This window comes from Grampus griseus (assembly GCF_964374135.1).
Source record: "Grampus griseus genome assembly, chromosome: 18".
NCBI classification, from domain to species: domain Eukaryota; kingdom Metazoa; phylum Chordata; class Mammalia; order Artiodactyla; family Delphinidae; genus Grampus; species Grampus griseus.
This window is the reverse complement of record NC_139012.1, coordinates 55853614-55876955: the sequence shown is the minus strand read 5'-3', so window position 1 is coordinate 55876955 and position 23342 is coordinate 55853614. Positions and strand designations below refer to the sequence as shown.

The window sequence follows — 23342 nt, the reverse complement described above, 5'->3', positions numbered from 1 at the left end:
GAAGAGTACTAATGAAGGTGAAGACAAAGACACACTTCTCCCACCCACACCTTATTTCCACCCCAAGATTTTAGTCTAGCTACAAAAGGACCAACATTTTCTTACCTCCTAAGACTTTGGCCTAAGGAAGCTCACCATAATGCTAAGAAGTATTTCTCTGGGTTATACTCTTGGAAAAGATCTACATCACTCAATGAAAAGATGAACATGATATTCCCACAGAAACAATGCTAAGACATTTCATTTATAAAAGCCTGGCGTCAAAGTTATAGAAAACCAAATACAAATTTCAAACTTAACGTATAAATTATCAGATTCATAGTATAAAGTCTAAGCTAAACTGTATATAAGTCAGCTTTAAAAGGGAAAACAATAACCCCTCAAATTGCATGACTGTGGTATCACTTGAGTGCAATACAATAGTTTAACCAACACAGACATTAAAAAATATGAGGTTTGCTACTACCTGGCATCTAATAATTATGTGGAAATACTGCAATGGTTAATCATAGGCAAGAATCATGTTTGTAAGACTTATTGTTGGTATAAAAATAATCTGAGTCATGATGTGTAGATTTCAAACAAGGATACACATGTTTATGGGTATATTATAATACTACACCACGGGGGAAAATTAGGAAACTGTGCTCTCTAGGCTAAAACTTGAAATAACACCTTTCTCTCAAAGAAAAATTAGAGTTTACAAATATCATTCATTCCTTCAACAAGACACATTCCTTCATTCATTTAACAAATATTTATTGTCTTTCCACTCTATGCCTGGCCCTGTGTTAGCCTTGGGGATTCAGTGGTGAAGAAGACAGTCTTTGTGCCTAAGGAAATTTCAGTCTCCTCCATCTCCCCTCCCACATACACACACCATGAAACAACAGCATTCTTGAAGGAAGGTCCCTTAGCTCCTGCTGTGTCCTATAACGAGACAAAGTGTGTAAAATGTCCAGCATGGAGTCGAGCAAGCTCTACATCCACTGCTCCTTGCCTACTCCCAACAAATGCCGAGAGCTGAGAGCCCCGAATTCTGTACTAGCTGCACACAGCTGTCAGTCATCCAACCTTGAGATAGTCATTTCAGCTCCTTGAACCTGAGTCTGCTCTGAGGACTCTCTTCTTGAAGGCCACTTTCCGATCACAGGGAATGAGATGACTAGAGATTTCTAATAATGGGCAGAGCCATTAGCTCACAAGATGCCAGTTCTATCAGATGACACAGTTATAAAGTTCTCTTTTGTGTAGAGCTGAAACGGTCCCTCCGTGAATTCAACCACGGATCTTTGTCCTGTACGCCAAACCTGTCTACTGCTCCTTATCCATAATAATCCCTCCAATATTGAAAAGATGTCACATCTTCCCAAGTCCTTAAAATAAAAAGTGCCCTTTGGGCTTCCCTGGTGGCACAGTGGTTAAGAATCTGCCTGCCAAAGCAGGAGACACGGATTAGAGTCCTGGTCTGGGAAGATCCCACATGCCGAGGAGCAACTAAGCCTGTGCTCCACAACTACTGAGCCTGCACTCTAGAGCCCGTGAGCCACAACTACTGAGCCCACGTGCTACAACTACTGAAGGCCGCGCGCCTAGAGCCCGTGCTCCACAGCAAGAGAAGCCACCGCAGTGAGAAGACTGTGCACCACAACGAAGAGTAGCCTCCACTCGCTGCAACTAGAGAAAGCCCACACACAGCAATGAAGACCCAATGTAGCCAAAAATAAATAAATAAAATAAAAAATAAAAAAGACTCTATGATTGACTTGGAGGAGAAAAGACAACTGAACGTGTAAAAAGCAACCACAGGAATACTGTATGAATCATACTCATTTACAACTCCACAATAAAGAGGCAGGATAGCAGAGCAGTCAAGAGTACAGACTGAGGCCATATAACCCAGATGGGTTCAGATTCTAGCTATTTATATGCATTGGATGTTAACCTCTCTGTTTCAGATTTCTCCCCTATAAAATGGGAAGCATAATAGAACCTACCTTATAAGACTGATATAAAAAAGTGAATGAGTGATCAGACATAAAGCAGTTATAAGAGGTACAGAGTAGACTAAATATTATCAAATAAAATAGGCAACTTATTTATCTAAGTGATTATATATTAACATGTTTATCTAAATGCCTGTTTTGCAATGTGCATTCACAAATGATATAAAAAGAAAATAACTTTTCATTATCTCCATGTATCTAAAGATTGAGTTATTAATGGATAAAAGTAAATTGACACTTCCTTAGGTTCAAAGGATGTGATATCTCTCTTAAGAGAGAAGATGAAGTGAATTATATTAACAGAGAGGAAGCTAAGAGGAAAACAGAATAAACAGAAAGTAAACATGAAAGAAACAAGTTCTTAACATTTTCCCCTTCCATGTAAACACAGTCTGCTCATTTCGACTACACTATGAATGCATAATTTTCAGCACTTTATGTGCAGTAAGAGTATTCTCTGTATTGGTTTGTTTTTATGTCTACTTTTAAAAACCTCATCAGAAGAGTCATCATCTAATGCTAATCAACTTTCGGTCATGTCTACCTTGGCAAGTGACCCCTGAACTAAAATGACTCTGTTTCAGTGCTCATTTAGTTCTAAAAATAAGTACTGCCACACGGCATCTGTTTCCATACAACTAAGCCAGCATGGATATGAAGTAACCATGGGACTTCAAACACACTTGTAGATCACTCACTAACAATGCTAAGGGTGGTTAAATAAACAAAATAAATTACCTCTGTATTTCTTTCTAGTTCAAAAAAAAAAAAGCTCTCTTTACAAACCTTCCTAAGAAGTTTTACCAATGTTGATACAATTTCTTTAAAAATGATGACTCACTTATTTAAGGTTTAGCCCAAACTTCATTAAAATTTAAAGAAAACAGTCATTTGAACAGTACACTTTGAAAGCCTAATGTATACCACATCATTGTGATGGCTTTCAAATCATTAAAAAGCTCTTCTTTAGCAAATAACATTTACCTAACAAGGAACAACTGTATTCCATTTGTTACAAAATGGTTGCTTTTCCCAACAATACTTATTAATATTAGATAAAAGTGGAAATAAATCTTCACTACACCTCTGAGAAATAGGCAGCATGGAATGTTTTCTCAAGATAAAGTTCATCCATATTCTCTTTCAAAATTCCCAAACTTTTAAAAGTTGGCAATACTGTCACTTGTGAAGGGAATCGAGAGAGAATAAGTTTGTGGTAACAGTTGCCACCAACGTGTATCAAACTGTACGTGCTCATCACTGTGCTAGGTATTTTGGTGCACTATCACATTTCATTTAATCCTCATAACCTATGAGGCAGATGCCATTATTACCCTCAATTAAAGTTAAGGACACTGAGATTTATAGCAGTTAACTAATTTGTCTAGGGTCGCCTAACTAGACACGGCCAAGCCATGACCCAAACCCCGGCTGTTTGACTTCAGTCTTAAGCTCTGCAATTGGAAAAATTAAAAAAAAAGCTGGGGATAGACATGCCATGATTAGTGAGAAAGAGACAAAGAGAGCTGTGGATGTGAGAAGAAAGACAACAGAGGCAAAGACTCCAGACGGAAAGAATACTGTGCAAGAGGAAAGAGCCCTGAGTTAAACAGGAGATCTGCAATCCCTTCCCTGGGGGGCAACAGTATGACCAAAGGGAAATCAATTCTCTCTAGTTTAATATAAGAAGAGCACATTCACATACAGCACAGAGGTATGTTAAAGATAAAAAGGTTAAAGTGAAAATAAAACTCCAAAACACCATGCAAATATCAATAAAATAAAAAAGAAAATTAAAAATGGACAAAAAAATTAATGTTTCACTGATTCCACAGTCATAGAAAATGTCATGGCAGAATTTTAAACTACAAATAAATTAATTGTGAACATTAACCTAAACGCTCATAAAATGCCAATAAGGCTGTCTGGAACTGTTCTTTTCTGTTCCCCGATCACATCACCGACACCTAACGTCACAGAAAATGCATTCAACGTTAGTAGGTTTTGTTGTTGTTGCCTGATGCAGAAGACACTTGTAAAACCAGAAATGCAAACTTAGGTCAAAATTAGCCCAATGTAGGGTAATTAAAAAGTATACATGTATGTGCACGCGCATGTGTGTGTATTTAATTTATCATACCTATTTATTTTGACATTGTGAGACCTGGAGCAGAGGAATCCAGCTATTCTGTGAAACCAACAGACACTGTGAGATAATAAACAGGCATTGTTTTACGCCACTAATCTGTTACGAAACAACAGAAAACTAATACAATACCTGAGGCAATTTAGACAACCCAAAAAACAAGACAATTATTAACTCCAGGGATGGGAGCATAGGCCTGTTTAAAAGTAATCATCGTGTAGGTAGAACCATGTCTGTAGATCCTTTGACACCACCCTCAAGATGTCTGTGTCCCCTCCTCTGGAAGCTCAGTCAGTCTCAGTGCTTGCTCATAACCACAGAATGACTTCCCCAGCTAAGTCAGTTTCTGCCCTGCTCTCTAGAACACTCCCTGTAGAACCCATTTTAACAGAGTTTGACACTGGGTTTTTGGGTAAAGCACAGCTTTTCCACTTTCCATTTACTAATTATAGATTTTCCATTTACTATCATCCCTTGTCAATACATCATCCTTAGGGACTTCAAGGCAAAGAGTAGAGGCTGTAATGAGGCAGAATTCAGCTGTCGCTGGATTCCCCAGCCATAACACCACCAAACTACACCATTAACCTCTGACACGAACTGGCCAAAATAACACCACGGGTAGCAGTCACTGGAACCCAGGGAGGTGGAACATTTAAATATTTAAAGATAGAAGGATTGTCAATGACTGGTTGAAAACATAACTCTTATTCCATTTTATACCCTGGAAAGTTCTACCAAATTGATTTGCTATAAACCTCTAAGCAATCTGCCTAACAGTTTAGTCTCGCATTTCTCGTCCAACAAACTTCAGAAACGAAGTTTGGTTGAGTGAAACATTGGAAATTTCTTGAAAATATTTCAACGAAAGTCTCCTCGTGCCCCAAATGAACTTTCATCTTATTAATTAAAATCAACAAATACTTATGGATAAGGTACTATGAGATAAAAATGTATAACAGTGTCCCTATCCTCAAGGAGGTTATAAGAAACATACGTACTTAGCCAAACACAAGGCAGAATATAGTAAGTTCTGTGAGAAGGTACAAAAGGAGAGACTGCATGCAGTTGGAGGTCCAAGAAAGAGCTGTACGAAGGATTTGAATAACCTCTCCCAAATCTTAAATTTCGGAACCCTCACTCAGACTGAACTCTAGATCCTTGTCGGGGAGAACCCCTTATCCACAACCCCACCACGAGTCTCCACAGAGGGGAGAAAACTATTGCTCACTTCCCAGGGAAGACAAGTGGTGAATCTGATAGGTTAATCGCCTTACCTGACCTTCACCTGGGAGGAAGGAAGAATAAGCACCATTTTGCCCTCCGGCCTCCAACAACTTATCAGAAGCTCTGTATTTAGTGGTTATTGGATCCTGTTCAGCCATTAATAAAGTCATCCCGTATTCCTTATGCTCCGTTCTCAAAAACCGAGAACTCAGGGGGGAAGATGGATCAGTTACTGATCCCTCAAACACCCAACAATCCCTCTTTATCTTTCTGTCCAGTATGCCCTATAAACCACCAATCCTGGGCCAATCTAGTTGCTTTTCTTTACTCCTATCTTTAAGAAAATGCTATAGGCCCAGGAATTAAGACCATTACTTATCTCCAATCTCTGGTGGACACTAGCTACTACCTAGTAATCTTCTACTGGTCCCTGTTCAGTTTAGATTCTTATTTTCTACAGAAGCTCCTCCAAACCCTCCTAAAGTCTTATTCATAGCATATGACCTCATCTGCAATTTCACTGAGAAAACAGTAGTGTTTGGGTTTGAAATATATGAACTTCCTGCCCGCACCTACTTCCGTAAACCTTCTGTCTCCTATTCAAGGCTCATCTCTTAACCTGTGCTCCGGGTCCCACCCCCTGCAGTTTACCCAGCAATCACGCTCCAACAATTATTTCCTTTCTCTCCTGCAGCTTCAGCTTTTGATTCTAACAATTCTTTCCTCTCTTCATATAGACACACTCAAAATTCATTTTAAAAACAAAGCAAAAGATCCTCAACAACAACAAAACCAGAAATGCCTCTTCAGACCTAAACATTCTTGTTGCTACATGTCTGCTCCTTTTTTTTTTTTCTGGTACGCGGGCCTCACTGTTGTGGCCTCTCCCGTTGCGGAGCACAGGCTCCGGACGCGCAGGCTCAGCGGCCATGGCTCACGGGCCCAGGCGCTCCGCGGCATGTGGGATCTTCCCGGACCGGGGCACGAACCCGTGTCTCCTGTATCGGCAGGTGGACTCTCAACCACTGCGCCACCAGGGAAGCCCTGCTCCTTCTTTTAACCGCCAAACTTGTAGGACAAGGAGTCCGTGCTGGCTCTCTCTGCCTTTCCACTTAGCATTCGCCATGCAGCCTACTGCATGCCACCCTCCACTGCAACTACTCACATCAGTGTGACCAAATGACCTCCTGATTCACAGATTCAACAGACACTTTTCCTTTCTTCTTTGACTTGACCTCTCTACAGCATTTGATGTTTAACAACTTCCGTCTTGAAACTCCCTTCCACTGGCTTTTTATATATCACTGCATCCTGATGCTCCTTCTATACTTCAGAATGCTCTCTCTCAGTCTTTATTGGTCAAACCTTACATTTTAACTTTTTCCCAGGATTCTATTCTTGGCTGTCCTCTCTCTTCTCAAACTCAACGGTCCCTGGGGAGGGGGTGGGGGAGGAATATTCACAGCATGAATTATCGCACATGCCCATAAATCAATAAGACTAAATCCGAACTCATTTGCTTCTTCTCCATCCCCTACCCTTACCAGTGCTTACCTCCATCATGGCACTGCTCTGTGTTTGTTTATCTGTCTGACCTCCCTGCCCTGGCACGCCTAGGGGATGAACACAAAACACTGCTGTCCATAGTGGAAGCTTCCTAGGGCAGGGGCTAGGAGTGTGGAAGGGGTTAGCGACCTAGCAAGAACAATGCACCTGAGAGGACCTAAGGAAAATGTAGCTGTAAAAGTATCCCAGGGACCTCCCTAGTGGCACAGTGGATAAGACTCCATGCTCCCAAAGCAGGGGGCCTGGGTTCGATCCCTGGTCAGGGAACTAGATCCCACATGCATGCTGCAACTAAGGAGCCCACGGGCTGCACCTAAGGAGCTGGCGAGCCACAACTAAGGAGCCCGGGAGCTGCAACTAAGGAGCCCACCTGCTGCAACGAAGACCTGGTGCAACCAAATAAATAAATAAATATTTAAATATTTTTTTAAGAAAAAGAATCCCAGATGAACTTCACTGAACTACACCATGAATATCTTGAGGGAAGTGATATATATATATATATGTATATATGTATATATGTATATTTTATTTTATTTCTCTGAATCCCTTGTGTTTATTAGCATGAGTGCCTAGCAATGGTGGATCCTCAATTCATATTTAATTCATATTTTTGTAATCAAAGTAGTAGAAAAAGTATGGGATATCTGAGATAAGCTTTGAAGAATTGGTAGAATTTCAACAGCTGTTGATGGAGGAGGGATCATTTAAGTCAGAGGGAATGGAAAAAGCATTAGGTTCAGACAGAACTGCTGGACTGGTGGGATGTATAAGGACAAATAATTATCAGTATGCTAGAATGCTGAGGAAGGAATTTACAGGACTTTACGGCGGAGTTACAGATGCAACCTGACAGGCGGTGGCGAGCCAGTGAGGTCTTTTAAGCAATGTGATTTGCAATTGGAAAAAAATTAACTGGAACAGAGGACACTTCTTTAAATAGCTGCCAGATGAATTACCTAAGTGAGAAGAAACGAAGGCCTGAACTACAGCAACTAGAGTAACTGTAGATTGAAAGGAGAAAATATTATTTTTAAGACTGAAGGTAAAAAACCAAACTTTTTGAATATTTAAGAACAGCGGAATTAGTTGAACATTAAAGGGAGGTGAAAATTTTAAGGCACTAAAATTAGAAGGTCTAAAAAGAAAACTATATAAATACTTTTAAAAAATACATTTAATACATTGGTTTATTGACCCAAACAATCATGACACGTTGGGTATTAGCGTCTACAACGTACTTATCAAGTTTACTGTTCTTGGTGAGAACTCCAACACGTGTGACACACAGCCGGCAATTAAAGAGGGCGTTCAGTACAAGCTCACGAAAGATCATTCTGTAACTTTTGAGGGGGGAGTTACCAGAGTATAACCATACCGTGAAGCTGTTGTTAGCATTTTTTGTGCTTGCTTCAGCTACACTGGCATCTGAGAGGTCAACTTCATCAAATATCAGAGACTGTTAATGAAAAAGAACACAAACATGTCAAGTGCAAACCTAACTGAATGCTCCTTAGTATTTTTTTTTTTTTTACCGTCACATCATGACCATGAAGCTATGTCAGGAATTAGAAAGAAAAACTGAAATTACTGATGCTTGGTGAGTAAAACCATAAAGTTCAACGAACACATAAATTCCAAACTGTAAAGGACTTTAAAGAACTCCCCTGGCATATTGTTTCATTGAAAAATGCTCTGTGCTCTCCAGAAGCATCGTTTATGGGAAACCTACTACTCAGTGTATGACATACACACATACTCGCACACTCCCCACAATGAGAAGAACTAGTCCTGGCTCAGATCACGGACAGTTACTGAACTTTTTGAACGTGACCTTCCTCATCTGTAAATGTGTTCAAATGAGATGGTGCATGTGCTCTGAAAATATAAGATGACATTTCTTTTATACTCTTAAAAGTTTTATTTATTTATTTATTTAATTTTTTTTTTTGCAGGCTCCAACATTTTTTTTTTAAGCTTAGAAGTGATTTTAATCAAAAAAGTTTCAGTGGTTAAAAACTCCATAGAACTAAAATCTTTAAAATGGACAATTGAAAAATTAGGAAATTCTAGTAAATAAATGTATCCTTCCCACTCTGAGTGAGTTGGTCCTTGTTCACAGTCATTCAATGTTCTTCCAGTGAGGCAGGTATAACACCACTCCTCTAGGACTGCTAGAAAGAGGCTCCCTTATCTAGTAACTTTTACCACCCAAGATCTCCAGGGGGTTATGCAACTCTACTTCAACCCAACCAATCTGACCGTAAGACTTGTTCCCTGACTGCAAGGAATTTATAATCTAGCACGGGAGCTGAAATAGACACAACTTGTTTTAAGTAAGGGAGACTATTAAAAGTGGAAGAGCAGACACTACAAAATGCTATGGAAGGTCACAGCAGAAAACAAATGCTTTCTCTTGTGAATAATGGAATGAAGACAATTTGGGGGGGACCTTAAAGAAAATAGGGAATTTCTTTAAGTAGAGATAGAGGAAAAATCATCCTGGGGATCGAAAACATGGGGCAAGGCTGTAAACTATCAAGTGGTCAGTGCTGTCTGGAGATAAATGTGAGAGGTCAGAATGGAGCCAGATCAGGGATAACCATGAACATAATGACTTTTAAAATAAGATTATTCTATGTTGTTATTACTTCCACAGCTGCATAAACTAAGAATTAGGTTTGTTTGTTTATTTATTTATTTTTTACCTCCTGGTGGACAACTCTACTAATTATATCACAAACACGTGTTTTTTAACACAGAAATGATCGATTATCCTACTGGCGCAGTAACAATAAATCTTAATATTTTTAAATTGAAGTATAGTTGGACATACAATATTATGTTAGTTTCAAGCGTACAACATAGTAATTTGACAATCAAATACATCATCAAATGATCACCATGATAAGTCCAGTAACCATTTGTCATCATACAAAATTATTACAATATTATTAATTATATTCCGTATACTATATATTAAACCCCCATGACATTTAACCCTCCCCTCTGGCAACCACCCATGTGTTCTCTGTATCTGTAAGTCTCTTTCTGTTTTGGTTTGTTTGTTCATTTGTTGTTTTCTAGATTCCACACATAAGTGAGATTGTACGGTATTTGCCTTTCTCTGACTTACTTCACTCAGCATAATACCTTCTATGCTCATCCATGTTGTTGCAAATGGCAAGATTTCATTCTTTATGGCTAATATTTCATTATATTCATTACGAATAATTGGTCTGTTCAGATTTTCTGTTTCTTCCTGATTCAGTCCTGGAAGATTGTATGTTTTGAGAAATTTATCCAGTTCTCCCAGGTTGTCCGATTTGTTGGTATATAGTTTTCATAGTAACCTCTTGTGATCCTTTGTATTTCTGTGATGTCAGTTGTAACTTCTCTTTCATTTCCGATTTTATTTATTTGGCCCTCTCTCTTTTTTTCTTGATGACTTTGGATAAAGGTTTATCAATTTCATTTATCTTTTCAAAGAACCTGCTCTTAGGTTTTTGTGGGGTTTTTTAGTCTCTATTTCATTTAATTCCGCTCGTAACTTTACTATTTCCTTCCTTCTACTAACTCTGGACTTGTTTATTCTTCTTTTTCTTGTTCCTCTAGGTGTAAGGTTAGATTGTTTATTTGAGATTTTTCTTGTTTCCTGAGGTAGGCCTGTATTACTATCAAATTCCCCCTTAGAACTGCCTTTGCTGAGTCCCAAAGACTTTGGAACACTGTGTTTCCATTTTAATTTGTTTGGAGGTATTTCTTGATATCCTCTTTGATTTCTTCAGTGACCCATTGGTTGTTACTGAGTTTGTTGCTTAGACTCCATGTGTTTGAGTTTTATTCCAGTTTTTCTTGCGGTTGATTTCTAGTCTCATACTGTTGTGGTCAGAAAAGATGCTTGATGTGATTTCAGTATTTTAAAATTTATTGAGATTTGTAGCCTAATAAAAGATCTGTCCTGGAGTGTTCCATGTGCACTTGAAAAGAATGTATATTCTGCTGTTATGGGGTAGAATGTCCTGTATATATTATTAAGTCCCATTGAGTCTAATGTGTCATTTAAGGCCAGTGTTTCTTTACTGATTTTGTCTGAATGATCTAATGACTACATTACATTGATGTAATGGAGTGTCAAAGTCCCCTACTATTATTGTATTACTGTCAGTTTCTCCTTTATGTCTGTTAATATTTGGTTTACATATTCAGCTGCTCCTCTGCTGGGCATATATATATTTAGTAGTGTTATATCTTCTTATTGGATTGATCCCTTTATCATTAGGTAATGCTCTTCTTTGTCTCTTGTTACAGTCTTTGTTTTAACATCTATTTTGTCTGCTATAAGTATTGCTATCTCATGTTTCTTTTCATTTCTATTTGCATGGAATATCTTTTTCATCTCTTCACTTTCAGTCTGTGTGTGTCGTTAGATCTGAAGTGAGTCTCTTGTAGGCACCATATATATGGGTCTTGTTTTTTGTATCTATTCAGCCACGCTGTGTCTTTTGATTGGTGCATTTAGTCCATTTAGATGTAAAGTAATTATTGATAAGTATGTACTTATTGCCATTTTTGTGAATTGTTTTCTGTTTATCTTTGTTGTTCTTCTCTGTTCCCTTCTTCTTCTCTTGCTCTCTCCCCTTGTGATTTTTTTTTTTTTTTGCGGTACGTGGGCCTCTCACTGCCGCGGCCTCTCCCGTTGCGGAGCACAGGCTCCGGACGCACAGGCTCAGCAGCCATGGCTCACGGGCCCAGCCGCTCCGCAGCATGTGGGATCTTCCTGGACCGGGGCACGAACCCGTGTCCCCTGCATCGGCAGGCGGACTCACAACCACTGCGCCACCAGGGAAGCCCTCCCCTTGTGATTTGATGATTTTCCTTAGTATTATGTTTATATTCCTTTCTCTTTATTGTTTGTATATCTGTTATCAGTTTTTGGTTTGTGGTTACCATGAGGTCCTTACACAACAACCTCTGTATATAGCAGTCTATTTTATGTTGATAGTTGCTTAAGTTTGAGCATGCTCTAAAAGCACTACATTTTTACTCCATCCACCATTTTATGTTTTTGATGTTATCTTACTTTGTGTATCCCTTAACTAATTATTGTAGATATATATGGTTTTACTAGTTTTGTTTTTTAACCTTCATACTAGCTATATAGGTGGTTGATCCACTACCTTTACTATATTTTTGCCTTTACTGATGAGATATTGTCTTTCATAATTTTCATATTTCTAGTTATAATTTTTTCTTTTCTGTTTAAATTTCTTTAACATTTCTTGTGAGACTGGTTTAGTGGTGACGAACTATAAAGTAGACAAGCTATTGCTTGTCTGGGGAACTCTATCTCTCTCTCAATTCTGAATGATGGCCTTGCCGGATAGAATATTCTTGGTTATAAGTTTTCTCCTTTCAGTACTTTGAATATATTGTGCCACTCCCTTCTGTAAAGTTTTTGCTGAAAAGTCAGCTGACAGTCTTATGGGGACTCCCATGTATGTAACTAGTTGTTTTTCTCTTGTTGCTTTTAAGGTTTTCTCTTTAGCTTAACATTTTGGCATTTGAATTATAATGTGTCTTGGTGTGGGTCCCTTTGGGTTCACTTTGTTTGGGTCCCTCTGTACTTCCTGGGCCTGGATGTCTGTACCCTTCACCAAGTTAGAAAAGTTTTCAGCCATATTTCTTCAAATAGGTTTTCTGTCCTTTTCATTCTCTCTTCCCCTTCTGGGACCCTTATAATGTGAATGTTGGAATGTTGGTATACTTGATGTTGCCCAAGAGGTCCCTTAAACTATCCAGTTTTTGGTTTCTTTTTCTTTTTACTGTTCTGATTGGGTGATTTCCACTACCTTATCTTCTAGACCACTGGTCCTCTCTTCTGCATCATCTAATCTGCTGTTGGTTTCCTCTGGTGTATTTTTCATTTCCATTATTACTTTCTATCTCTTTGTTGAAATTCTCACTCTTCTATACTTCTACTGAGTTCAGTGAGTATCTTTATGACCATTACTTTGAACACCTTATCTGGAAGTTTGCTTATCTCCATTTCATTCAATCTATTTCTGAGGGTTTGTCTAGTTCTTTCATTTGGAACATATTCCTTTGTTTCTTCATTTTGCCTAACTTTCTGTGTTTGTTTCTACATATTGCGTAGATCAGCTACGTCCCTCGGTCTTGAGAGAGTGGCTTTGTGTAGAAGGTATCCTGTGGGGCCCAGTAGCATGGTCTCCCTTGGTTACCAGGGCCAGATGCTCCAGGAGTGTCCCCTTTGTGGGCTGCATGTGTCCTCCTGTTGTGGCTCAGCTGCACTTGCTGAGGGGGTGCTTGTACGCAAGGATGGACCCCAGTGTGGCTGGCTGCAAGGCCCAGTTGCAACTGTTGTGGGTGCTCTGGTGTGTGGGGCTGACCCCTGGGGCAGGAGCCACTTTAGGGGGACACTAGTGTTGGCCAAAGGTGTCCACCAGGTCTAACAGGGCAGGGGGCTGTTTTGGTGGGGCTCCAGTGCCAGCTGAGGGTACCCACCTTAATGTTTATTTTTGAAGGAACAGTAAAATATCCATTTTAAATGGAAGCTCATCATTACAATTTTTTTCTTCCAAAGCTACATCATTCTTATTTCATTCAATTAGTATATAAAAATTATTTAAGCCTTGATTTTATTTCACTGTGATTTTTATTTCTAAATGCTAGCGTAATTGAGTGATTGTCTTGTGCCAGGTATTATGTAAGCACTTCATGTATGTAATTTCATTTAAGCTTCCTCTCAACAACATGCTGTCCACAGCCACTCCACTGGAATGTGCTAGAATTGGGATACAAACTCTTGTCTGAAACCAGAGTATGAACTCTTAGCAACTACAGCAATTCTCTCTCTCATTTCCAGGAAAAGATTTATGGGGTAAAAAGTAGCAAGAAAGGGGGGAACCCAAATTTAGAGTTTATTATATATAATAAGGTTACACTTAACTGTTCATTTTACTTGGAAGGAAAAAAGAAAGAAAGAAAACTGCACTAGGACCATCCTATAAGATTGTCCTTAGGGGAAATGGCATGAAACTGACTCAAATAGACCCCCTTAGGATTTGGTCCAAGATGAATCACATTTATATGGAATTTATATCAGAGCAGTAATGATAGTGAGCCCCAAGACAAAAACAGTTTATAGAACCAAAATTTCAATTCCATCTACAGCCTTCGAGGGCTTGCAACTAGTATTCTCTCGAATTACCTTTGAGTCCTTTGCATAATAAAGTGTACGACCTCGAAGTTTGAAATATCGCTTTTTCCATCTTTGGAAAGAGCTGGTTTGCTTCAACAGCTGTCCCTCTTTAATACTGGTCTAGGGAGAAGCAGAAACACAACAACATGATTAAAATGAAATTCAAAACCAAATAAATTTCAAAATTAATGACACACTATCATTAACATTTTGAATATTATTTCTCATGCTTTGCAAATTACATGAGAGAATATTTTATTCTCCCCATCCAACAAGCGAACACATGTGCAAAGTCCCAAAGAGCAAAGGTGAATTCAACATGGTGACTCAAAGCAGTCATAAACACTATGGAAGACACATGCACAAAACTAATACTTTTCAATACAGTGTGATGAGTACATGTACATATATAAGTACATATATACTTGTATATAGTAAAATGGTGGAAGGGTGGAGGTGCAGTATAATGTAATGGTTAAGAAGGCATGGGCTCTGGAGCCAGAAACCTGTGATCAACTCCTGGTGCCACCACTTAGTAGCTGGATGATCTTAGGCAAGTCAATAAACTTCATGGCTTTATTTATTCATCTATAAAATGAGGATGACAACAGGACATACCTTATAGGGTTGTTGTTGTGAGAAATTAATTTTAAAAACACGTAAAGGTATTTACTGCATGGCACATAGTAAGTGCTCATTAAATGTCAGTTACCATCAGCTATGTGTTATTGTAACAAACACATACTCAAAGCATGGTGCATGGCAACCCGAAGAAGGAAGCTCTGCCTCAGAGGGAGTCAGTGATGTTGTCCTCCCAGAGGAAAGCCTTAGGTGGGTCTTGAAGGAGTTTGTCAGAATGATAAGGAGTGGGAGAAGGGTATTTTACATGTGTGCAGAAGTAGAAAGGTATAAAACAGCACAGATATTTGGGGAATCTTCACAGAGTTTCTGGTTATAAACACAGGGTAGAGCTTGTAACGGGGAGCAGCAAGAGCTGTGGCTGGAAGAGGTGGGCAGGGGCTCTGGGAATCTGGGCTAGACCCTGTGCTAAGTGCTTTATGTATACAAGTTCATTTTATTGCCACCAACGACATCCTTGGAACCCCTCTGACTTCATCTAGTGTCTCTGCTTCACTTGGTCACCTCCATTCACAATGATGCTTTGCTTTTAAGTGGTCATGCATGCACGTCCCTTAGGACTGGACACTACCTATTCTCTCCTCCTGGACTGCTCTTCCCTCAAATATCCATCTGATTAACTCCTTCACCTCCTTCAAGTCTCTCACCTTCTTAATGAGACCCACCTCACTGACCTCCTATTGTACATGCTCTCCATATCTTCCCCCATCCAGATCTTATTTACTTCCCCACACAAAGTACTTTCCATCTTCTAATGTATAATGTAATTTACTTATTTATTTATTGTGCTACCCCTATTAGAATATAAGTTCCCTGAGTTTATTATATCTAATAAAATTAAATTTAATGTTTCATTTCAACTGGAAGGAAAAAAAAAAGGAAGAAGGAAGGACATTTTATTTATAGCAAACTAAACTTACAGCCTTCCTATGAGACTGTCCTTAGGAAATATGTCATGGGATTGACTCAAATAGATCCCCTTGGGATGGGGGTCCAAGATGGATCACATCTATCCTGAATTCACAGAAGAGCAGTAATGCTACAGTGAAATCTCCAGGGCAAAAACAGCTTACAGAAGCAACATTTTATATCCATCCCACTGGACTGCACACTGATGTGTCTCGAATACCTAGAATATTATCTGGCACATATGATATGGAGATCCATATGAATGAATAGAAGATGCTGAGATTAAACCCATGTCTGTTTGAACTCCAGAGTTTATTTCCAACTTTCACACTATACTCTCTTTTATTACCAATAAGACATAAAATATTGAGAAAAGTTTGTTGTCTCTAATATGGTAGTTAGGTCACACTCATGTTTACTTTCAGTTTCATTAAAAGATTCCCTCTAGAGCCTGCTCTCAGATGGTCCTCCAGGAATTGTGAGAGCATTAAAATTTAATGATAACAAAATACTTTTGAAACTTCAGTACCAAAGAGCCCGACTTAGAATCAGACAGACAGACTTCAAGCCAGGCTCCGCTACACGCTAGCAGTATAAATCTGCGTAAGTTACTTCAGCTCTCTGTGCCCAGTTTCCTCCCCTAAAATATGGAAATAATAATGCCAACTTCACAAGCTTGTTGCATCTAATTTAATTATAAGATAATGCCTGGAGAGCACTTAGCACACTATCTGGGTTACAGAAGATATTTAATAAATGGCAGAAAGTGTTATTATGATATCGTTATGCTATTAAGTTCACGGAGTATTTGCCAGGCACCACATTATAAGAGCTTCTTGGAAGAAGTGAATAAGTGTTTGCAGGCCTCTGTGAGAGCAAATAACAGCTGGAGCAGAAGGAGAGTGTCAAGAGATGAGGTTAAGGGAGACAAGAGCCAGGCGATGCTGGCCACAGAGGGGAGCTTGCTTTTTATTCAAAGTGCAAAAAGCTAGTGAACTGTCTGAAGCGGGACAGTGAGAATGGGGAAATGGGTGAGGTAGAGTGGAGGACCAATTAGGAGGCTGCTGCAGGAGTCCCAGGGAGGCTAGAACTAAGGTTGTAGCATCACTGAGACCGACAGAAGTAGAGGAATTTGAGACGTTATTTTGAAGGCAGAATCTACCGGCCTTGCTGATAGACGTGAAGGGCAAGAGAGAGAAAAGAACCAAGGGAAAGTGTAAGCATTTGCCTTGGGCAACCAGATGCAAAAGACTGCGAGAGAAAAGGGTATTAATAAGGAAGAGTTAAGTGGTGAGCTGCCCTGCTGCAGCATCCGAAGTTACCCAGGGTAGAAAGTCTATATTCTTAAACTTGATCACAAAGTCTTAAAATGCTATAAAAATATAACTCATCCAGAGAACACATCTTTTGGCAATTCAAATTATAAAAGTGGGTGTTTTAAGATTTTTGTAAAGTTCTGTTGAAGGCAATGAGGAAGAAAAGTTAATGTTTAGTCTACTTATGTTCTATCAGGCTGTTTCTAAAAAGCATAAATAATCTAATATTTCTTCACATTGTTACTAGAGTAATTTTCTAAAATGAAAACCTGATTACATTATGCCACTGCTTAAATCCTTCCTTAGTTCTATCTTTTTTTTTTAATCGATGTATAGTTGATTTACAATGCTGTGTTAGTTTCAGGTATAACTGAATACAGTATTCAGTTATACACACACACACACACACACACACACACACACACACACACATATTCTTTTTCAGGTTCTTTTCCCTGAAAGGTTATTACAAAATATTGAGTATACTTCCCTGTGCTTGTCTGTTTTGTACCGCAGAAGTATGTACATTTTAATTCCACACTCCTAATTTATCCTATCTCCCTCTTTCCCCTTTGGTAACAAACATAAGTTTGTTTTCTAGGTCTGTGGTTCCTTTTCTGTTTTGTAAATGAATTCATTTGTATCTTTTTTTTTGCCTGCAGCATAAAGTCCAAACTTCTGTATGTATCAGAGAAGACCCCTGCATGATGCTGTCCAACCTTCTCGCTTGCCCCTCCTGCCAGAGGCTCCTCCCTCTGCCCTAAACGCCCCCTCCTCAATCGCCTGTCTTGAAAGCGCCCAATCATTTCAATTCTGATCTAGTGCCACCGCCTCTGGAAGACTTCCCCACCCCCTAGGAGGAAGTGAACACTCCCACCTTTGTCTCTCGAATGTGTCCTTCTCCTACCTGTATAACAGCACCTATGACAACTGAATGGCATGTTTGTGTTCCCACCAGGCTGTGACCTTCATGGAGCGAAGACCATGTCCTACGTATTTTAATAATATCACCAAATAACACGTTAGCTGACACTTTAAGGCCTCCATAAATGTTAAACCAAACAACTTTTAAAGTGTAAAAGGGTATATAAATTTGTCTTTTAAAACGAAGATAGAATTAGGAAAGAAAACAGGAAAGAATGGCTATAAATGATTTCATGGTTTCCAGCATTCAGCAGGTCTGCTTCTTTTCACTGCATATAAAAAACAGCAAATACAATGCAAAAAAGTATAAATGGACCCTGAGGTGCATTCCCCGGGTGAGGGTTTGGGGAGAGATAGTCAGAGGAACAGGAAAATGTCTATCTATCCTGGTATTATGGCCATTGATAATTTAAAGATGCTCCTTACATAGTCACTTTCAAGGCAAATAATTTATCTGTGTTTTACTATATAACTTTATGTCCTTTAAATCTTGCACAAGCATGGATTTATTTGCAGTGTGTGAGGCTGAGGAGAATACATGCATTTACAAACTTCTCTATGTTATAATATACAAACAGTCAATTTTAAATTCTTGAAGAAAGAAAAGAAAGAGAAAAACATCTGAAGCTAGCTTGCTTTCCTCTAGAGATGTGATTAAAAAGACTTAACTAGGAGGCAGTTTTTCACATGAAAGTTAATCCTTAAAATAAACGTCTGTTTATATATGGCAAGTTAAACAAACACTTCTCATAAAAGAGGGAGCATAGCGAAAATGATTAATCTGTAACAGCTCCTGCAAATATAACCATATAGGCAAAGCATGGTTCAGAGAAAAATGCTGTGGTTCGAAAAATCTCAAAATAATGAGCAAACTAAAGGAAGAAACAAGGAATCTTTCTTGAAAATCAAAATATTTATTATATTCAATATTAATGTTCAACTAGAATAACATATTGAACTTAGTAACAGACAGAAGAATTAGCTATGATCCGTTATTATTAACAATCTATGAAAAATAAGCATTCGATTTTAATTTTATTTTGTTCACAATTTCTAGGATAAGGGATGAGCTCTCCCCTCCCTCAAAATAAGGCTTAGAAACATTTGCGTTTAATGGCCACTTCATCATATAATCTGGCAGAGATAGGTTTAGTACAATCTGACCTTCATGAAAAACCAGTGAAGTTGTATAGCCCCTAATCGTAATCCAATAACCCAGTTTCCAAAATATTAAACACCAAAAGTTAAATGAATGTGGCTTTGAAAAAAAAATCGTTTCAATAAAATAAGCTTTAAAAGTTTTAAGATCTCTCTTCTATCTGGCTTTCTGGGACTGTTTGCTGTCCAACGTCTTACAGCTGTGCAATCGCTCATTTCGCGCCCCTTGCTAAAAGCAAACAAAAGTAACTTCTCTTTTAAATTATACACACATGAGCGCTCTAGGATTTCACCTAACGTTTCAGAAACACCTCTGTGTCACAAGTTGAAGTTGTTTTGATGGCATACAGCTTCAGTGTCCTGAGAAGAGTGTAACTTTGCAAACAGCCCTTCAGTGAGCTAAAAATCTTTGAAAACATCAGTTACTGCCTGATTTATCCGATAAACGTACACTTTCCCATGTTGGCTTTTGGGGGGACATCAAATAGGTGTGCTGAAGAGCCTGATGTGGAGAACTGGAAATGTCAGTGATGACTCATCTTTCACAGATGCCTTCAAAAGTTCCAGAAGAATCTCGAGCTTCTCCTAGTCTTGCCCCAACACGACCCCTTAATTTCTCTTCTAGGGAATGGGAATGGAATTTGTTGTGATGGCAGATGTGGGCTGTTATGGACTAAATGTTTGGGGGGCAATCCTAACGCCCAATTTGACGGTACTAGGCGGTAGGGCCTTTGGGAGGAGATTGTGTCAGGAGGGTGGAGCCCACATGAATGGAATTAATGCCTTTATATGTGAGACCCCAGAGCACTCTCCTGCCCCTTCCACCATGTGAGAACACAGCTAGAAGATGGCTATCTCTCCCAGTACATTGATCTTAGACTTCCCAGACTCCAGGACTGTGAGAAATAAATATTTATTGTTTAAGCCACCCAGTCTTTGGCATTTTCGTTACAGCGGCCTGAACAGACTAGGACATGGGTCAAGAGAATTTTCACCACTCTATACTTTGTATGTAATCACTTCTTTCCTATCTCTTTTAACTCTCTATCTACTCCACCCTCCCAAACAGAGAATTAGTCTTTGTCTTATACCTTTCTTTGCTGTATCCATTTTGTTATATAAGGTCCAGGAAAGCTGTCTATGTACAGAACCTATAACATCATGAGTCTAGACTTCCGTGAATGGTAAGCACCTTTAATTTTACAGACTTTAATTTCTAAAGTGGAAATATCCTTATATGCTGTATATCTTTATGTGCTGCTGTGACATGTGAAACAATGGATTTGAAAGGATACATAATTTTTTAAAAAGCTGGTATGACAAGATACCATCATCATTAACATTCGTCCCCGTGCTGAGCATTATTTATTACAGATCTTATCTTTCAATCCATCCCTTTCCACTCCTCCTGCCTTTGCCTTAGTTCAAGCTCCTCTCACTTCCTTGAACTCAGCAGTACCCTACATGTCGTCCAGGCGATGAGTCTTTCCCACCACCAGTCCATTGTTCCCACCATGGACAGAATTATCTATAAGAGATATTTTTGATCCCGCCAAACTCTGCTTTAATATGTTCAGTGCTTTCCTATCACCCACAGTGTAATCCCAGACTTGTGAGCTGGGCACACACTCTTCCTTCCATAAATGACCCACTTTCTGTAACAGCTTCATCTTCAGCATTCCTCCTAAATTCCTCTAACAGGAGAGGAAAAGAGAAGTACCTGCGGATCCCCAAATCCTCCATGCTTCCCTACGTCCAAGCTTTTACACGAGCTCTTCCTTCTACTCATAATAGTTTCCTCTGCTTCTTCTTAGAAACCTCCCACCCCATCCTATCATCCTCCAAGGCTCAGGCGGCCACCATATCCTGGGTGCATCCACAGCGCTATGCCCACACATAACTTATAGCATTAATCATGTAGAATAGGAACTTTAAACAATTCACGGCTCTCTGTCTCCTGTATCTTATTGATTTTTCCATCCTACACATATAACCATGGACTTGATACTAAGAAAATAATGACTATATGTTAATAAATTTATTCAATAATTAGGAAACAAAAAGTAAGAAATTAAGAGGACTAAAACGTATTTTTCTGATGAGAACTTGAGGAATTAAGTGGAGAAAAATATTTCAATTTTTCTCTCTCCAGCAAGTCAATATACTGTCAGAAATCACAAAGGAAATAGACCTGACTCCCCAAAAAAGCCCTGGATTGAGTTCCATTTCTGGCTCCACTTACTAGATTTGTGGCTGCAAACGAGCAATAACATTTATGAGCCTAAGTTTCCCTACCTGTAAGGTGAAGATCACTGTCACCTGCCTTGTATTCTTCAGAGTTGTTAGGACAAAACAAAATGAAGTGTAAATATCTTTCATAGACTCCCAAATGCTGTATAAAGTGTCATTAATAAGCAAGGTACTATTTTAACAGGTCATACTTGTGGGAAAAGGTGTTTTTAGTGGGACTGACACAGTTCAATAAAGACAGACCATTTCTGAACAAGAGCCCAATGCTTATATTTAGAGAAATTATCCCACAAAGATCAGCTTTAATCACATGAAGTATACAGTTCCAAAATGTACAGTTTTCTGAACATTTACATAAGAGAAATCAATCATGAAATTGTATTTAATAATGGAGCAGAGTTTAAAACTGCTATATAGTGTTAGTATTTTACTTTTTTAGAACATCAGTCTTATTTACCAGTAAGAATTAGAAAATGATGACAACTGCTGTCGGATAACTCCACCTGGATGCCACTGACTCTTCAAAATTCAATTAGGCTCAAACTGATCTCCCCATTAGGTTAGAGTAGGGCCAGGCCCACCTTATTCACCACCGTAGCCCCAGCACTTACCATAGTTCCTAGCAGAGAGAATAGCTCTTAATTGCACAAAAGAATAAATGAAGTGAAGACTGATATTCAGATAAAGCAGTTGAATGTCTTTTAGAGGAAACTTGAACTGTACACTATCTTAAGAGCTTTTAAAGGAGAACCTGGGCAGGAAATGGACAGCATTCTGAGAACTGCACCCAGAGGTGCTTATTTTGTGGCCATCTCTTTCTCATTTGAAAATGTCCCTGCAGCAAATTTAAGCAATTAGTTGTTGACTATTCTCTTGGGTTTTTCTTTTTTTCCCAAATTGAAAGCCATTCTGCTTTTATTCACTACCATTCCATCATTGCTAAGGAAGGCCATCTATCGCATCAGCATTAATATTGTATTTGGGTGGTATCCAGACTTACATCTATAAAATGTGTAAATCAATGATTATTTGTAATAAACTTTCTATCCTTCCCTATTCTATCCAACAGCTAAACTTACATTTGCTTGAAAGGTCAAATGCAAACCACACAGATCTGAATTCTACTCTTCATCGTTAAACTAAAAGTCTATCTTCATCACCAGATTGCACTTTAACGTATGCATCTTCTATGACAATATCACTTTGTTCTTTTATTAGCTCCTCTATGTTTTGCCTGATTATAAAACAAGAACTATTTTTCTCCACACATATGCCAGAACTTATATTGAATGACTACTGCCCATCACCTTTTTTTTAAATTAATTTATTTTATTTATTTTTGGCTGCGCTGGGTCTTCATTGCTGCGCGTGGGCTTTCTCTAGTTGCAGCGAGTGGGAGCTACTCTTCGTTGATGTGCGCGGGCTTATCATTGTGGTGGCCTAGAGCCCGTGCTCCGCAACAAGAGAAGCCAGCGCAGTGAGAAGCCCGTGCACCGCAACGAAGAGTAGCCCCCGCTCGCCACAAATAGAGAAAGCCCACGCGCAGCAACGAAGATCCAATGCAGCCAAAAATAAATAAATTTTAAAAAATCTCTGTTCGTCATTATGATGATCAGTCAGTTTTAATAAACTCTCATAAACATATTTAAGTATAATAATTTGTATAAAACCTTGAAAAGATATAATTTAGCACTTTAATTGATATTCAGTCTGATCATTTACTCTTATTTAGCTCTGAACATTTTACAGATTTGGTGTTAGAATCTTTCTAAAACATGGCTTTAGGAAGTACTGTATCTCTATGTTCAAAATGTTTCTTTCCTCTGTATATGGAACCCCATTAGTGTACCACTCCTGCCCTCTTTCCACCCCACTGGCTCTGCTCCAGCCAGTGGGGGGAGCCATTTGGGTTTAATAACTGAGCATGCTCACTCAAGCTCTTCCCTTAAACAGATTTGATTTGCAGAAGGAGGCTAGAA

At 38.9% G+C, this 23342-nt stretch overlaps 1 protein-coding gene across 3 annotated transcripts in view; it reads right to left on the bottom strand.

The window, feature by feature from the left end:
- DGKH (diacylglycerol kinase eta) overlaps window positions 1–23342 on the bottom strand; it is a gene marked incomplete at its 5' end in the record, with an annotated part of 172228 nt that overhangs the window by 87543 nt on the left and 61343 nt on the right. For all 3 annotated transcript variants that reach the window (XM_082675918.1, XM_082675917.1, XM_082675919.1), the window contains 2 exons: window positions 8324–8404; window positions 14177–14287. In XM_082675918.1, coding sequence (XP_082532044.1) covers window positions 8324–8404; window positions 14177–14287 — 192 coding nt within the window. The remainder of the gene's footprint in view (window positions 1–8323; window positions 8405–14176; window positions 14288–23342) is intronic.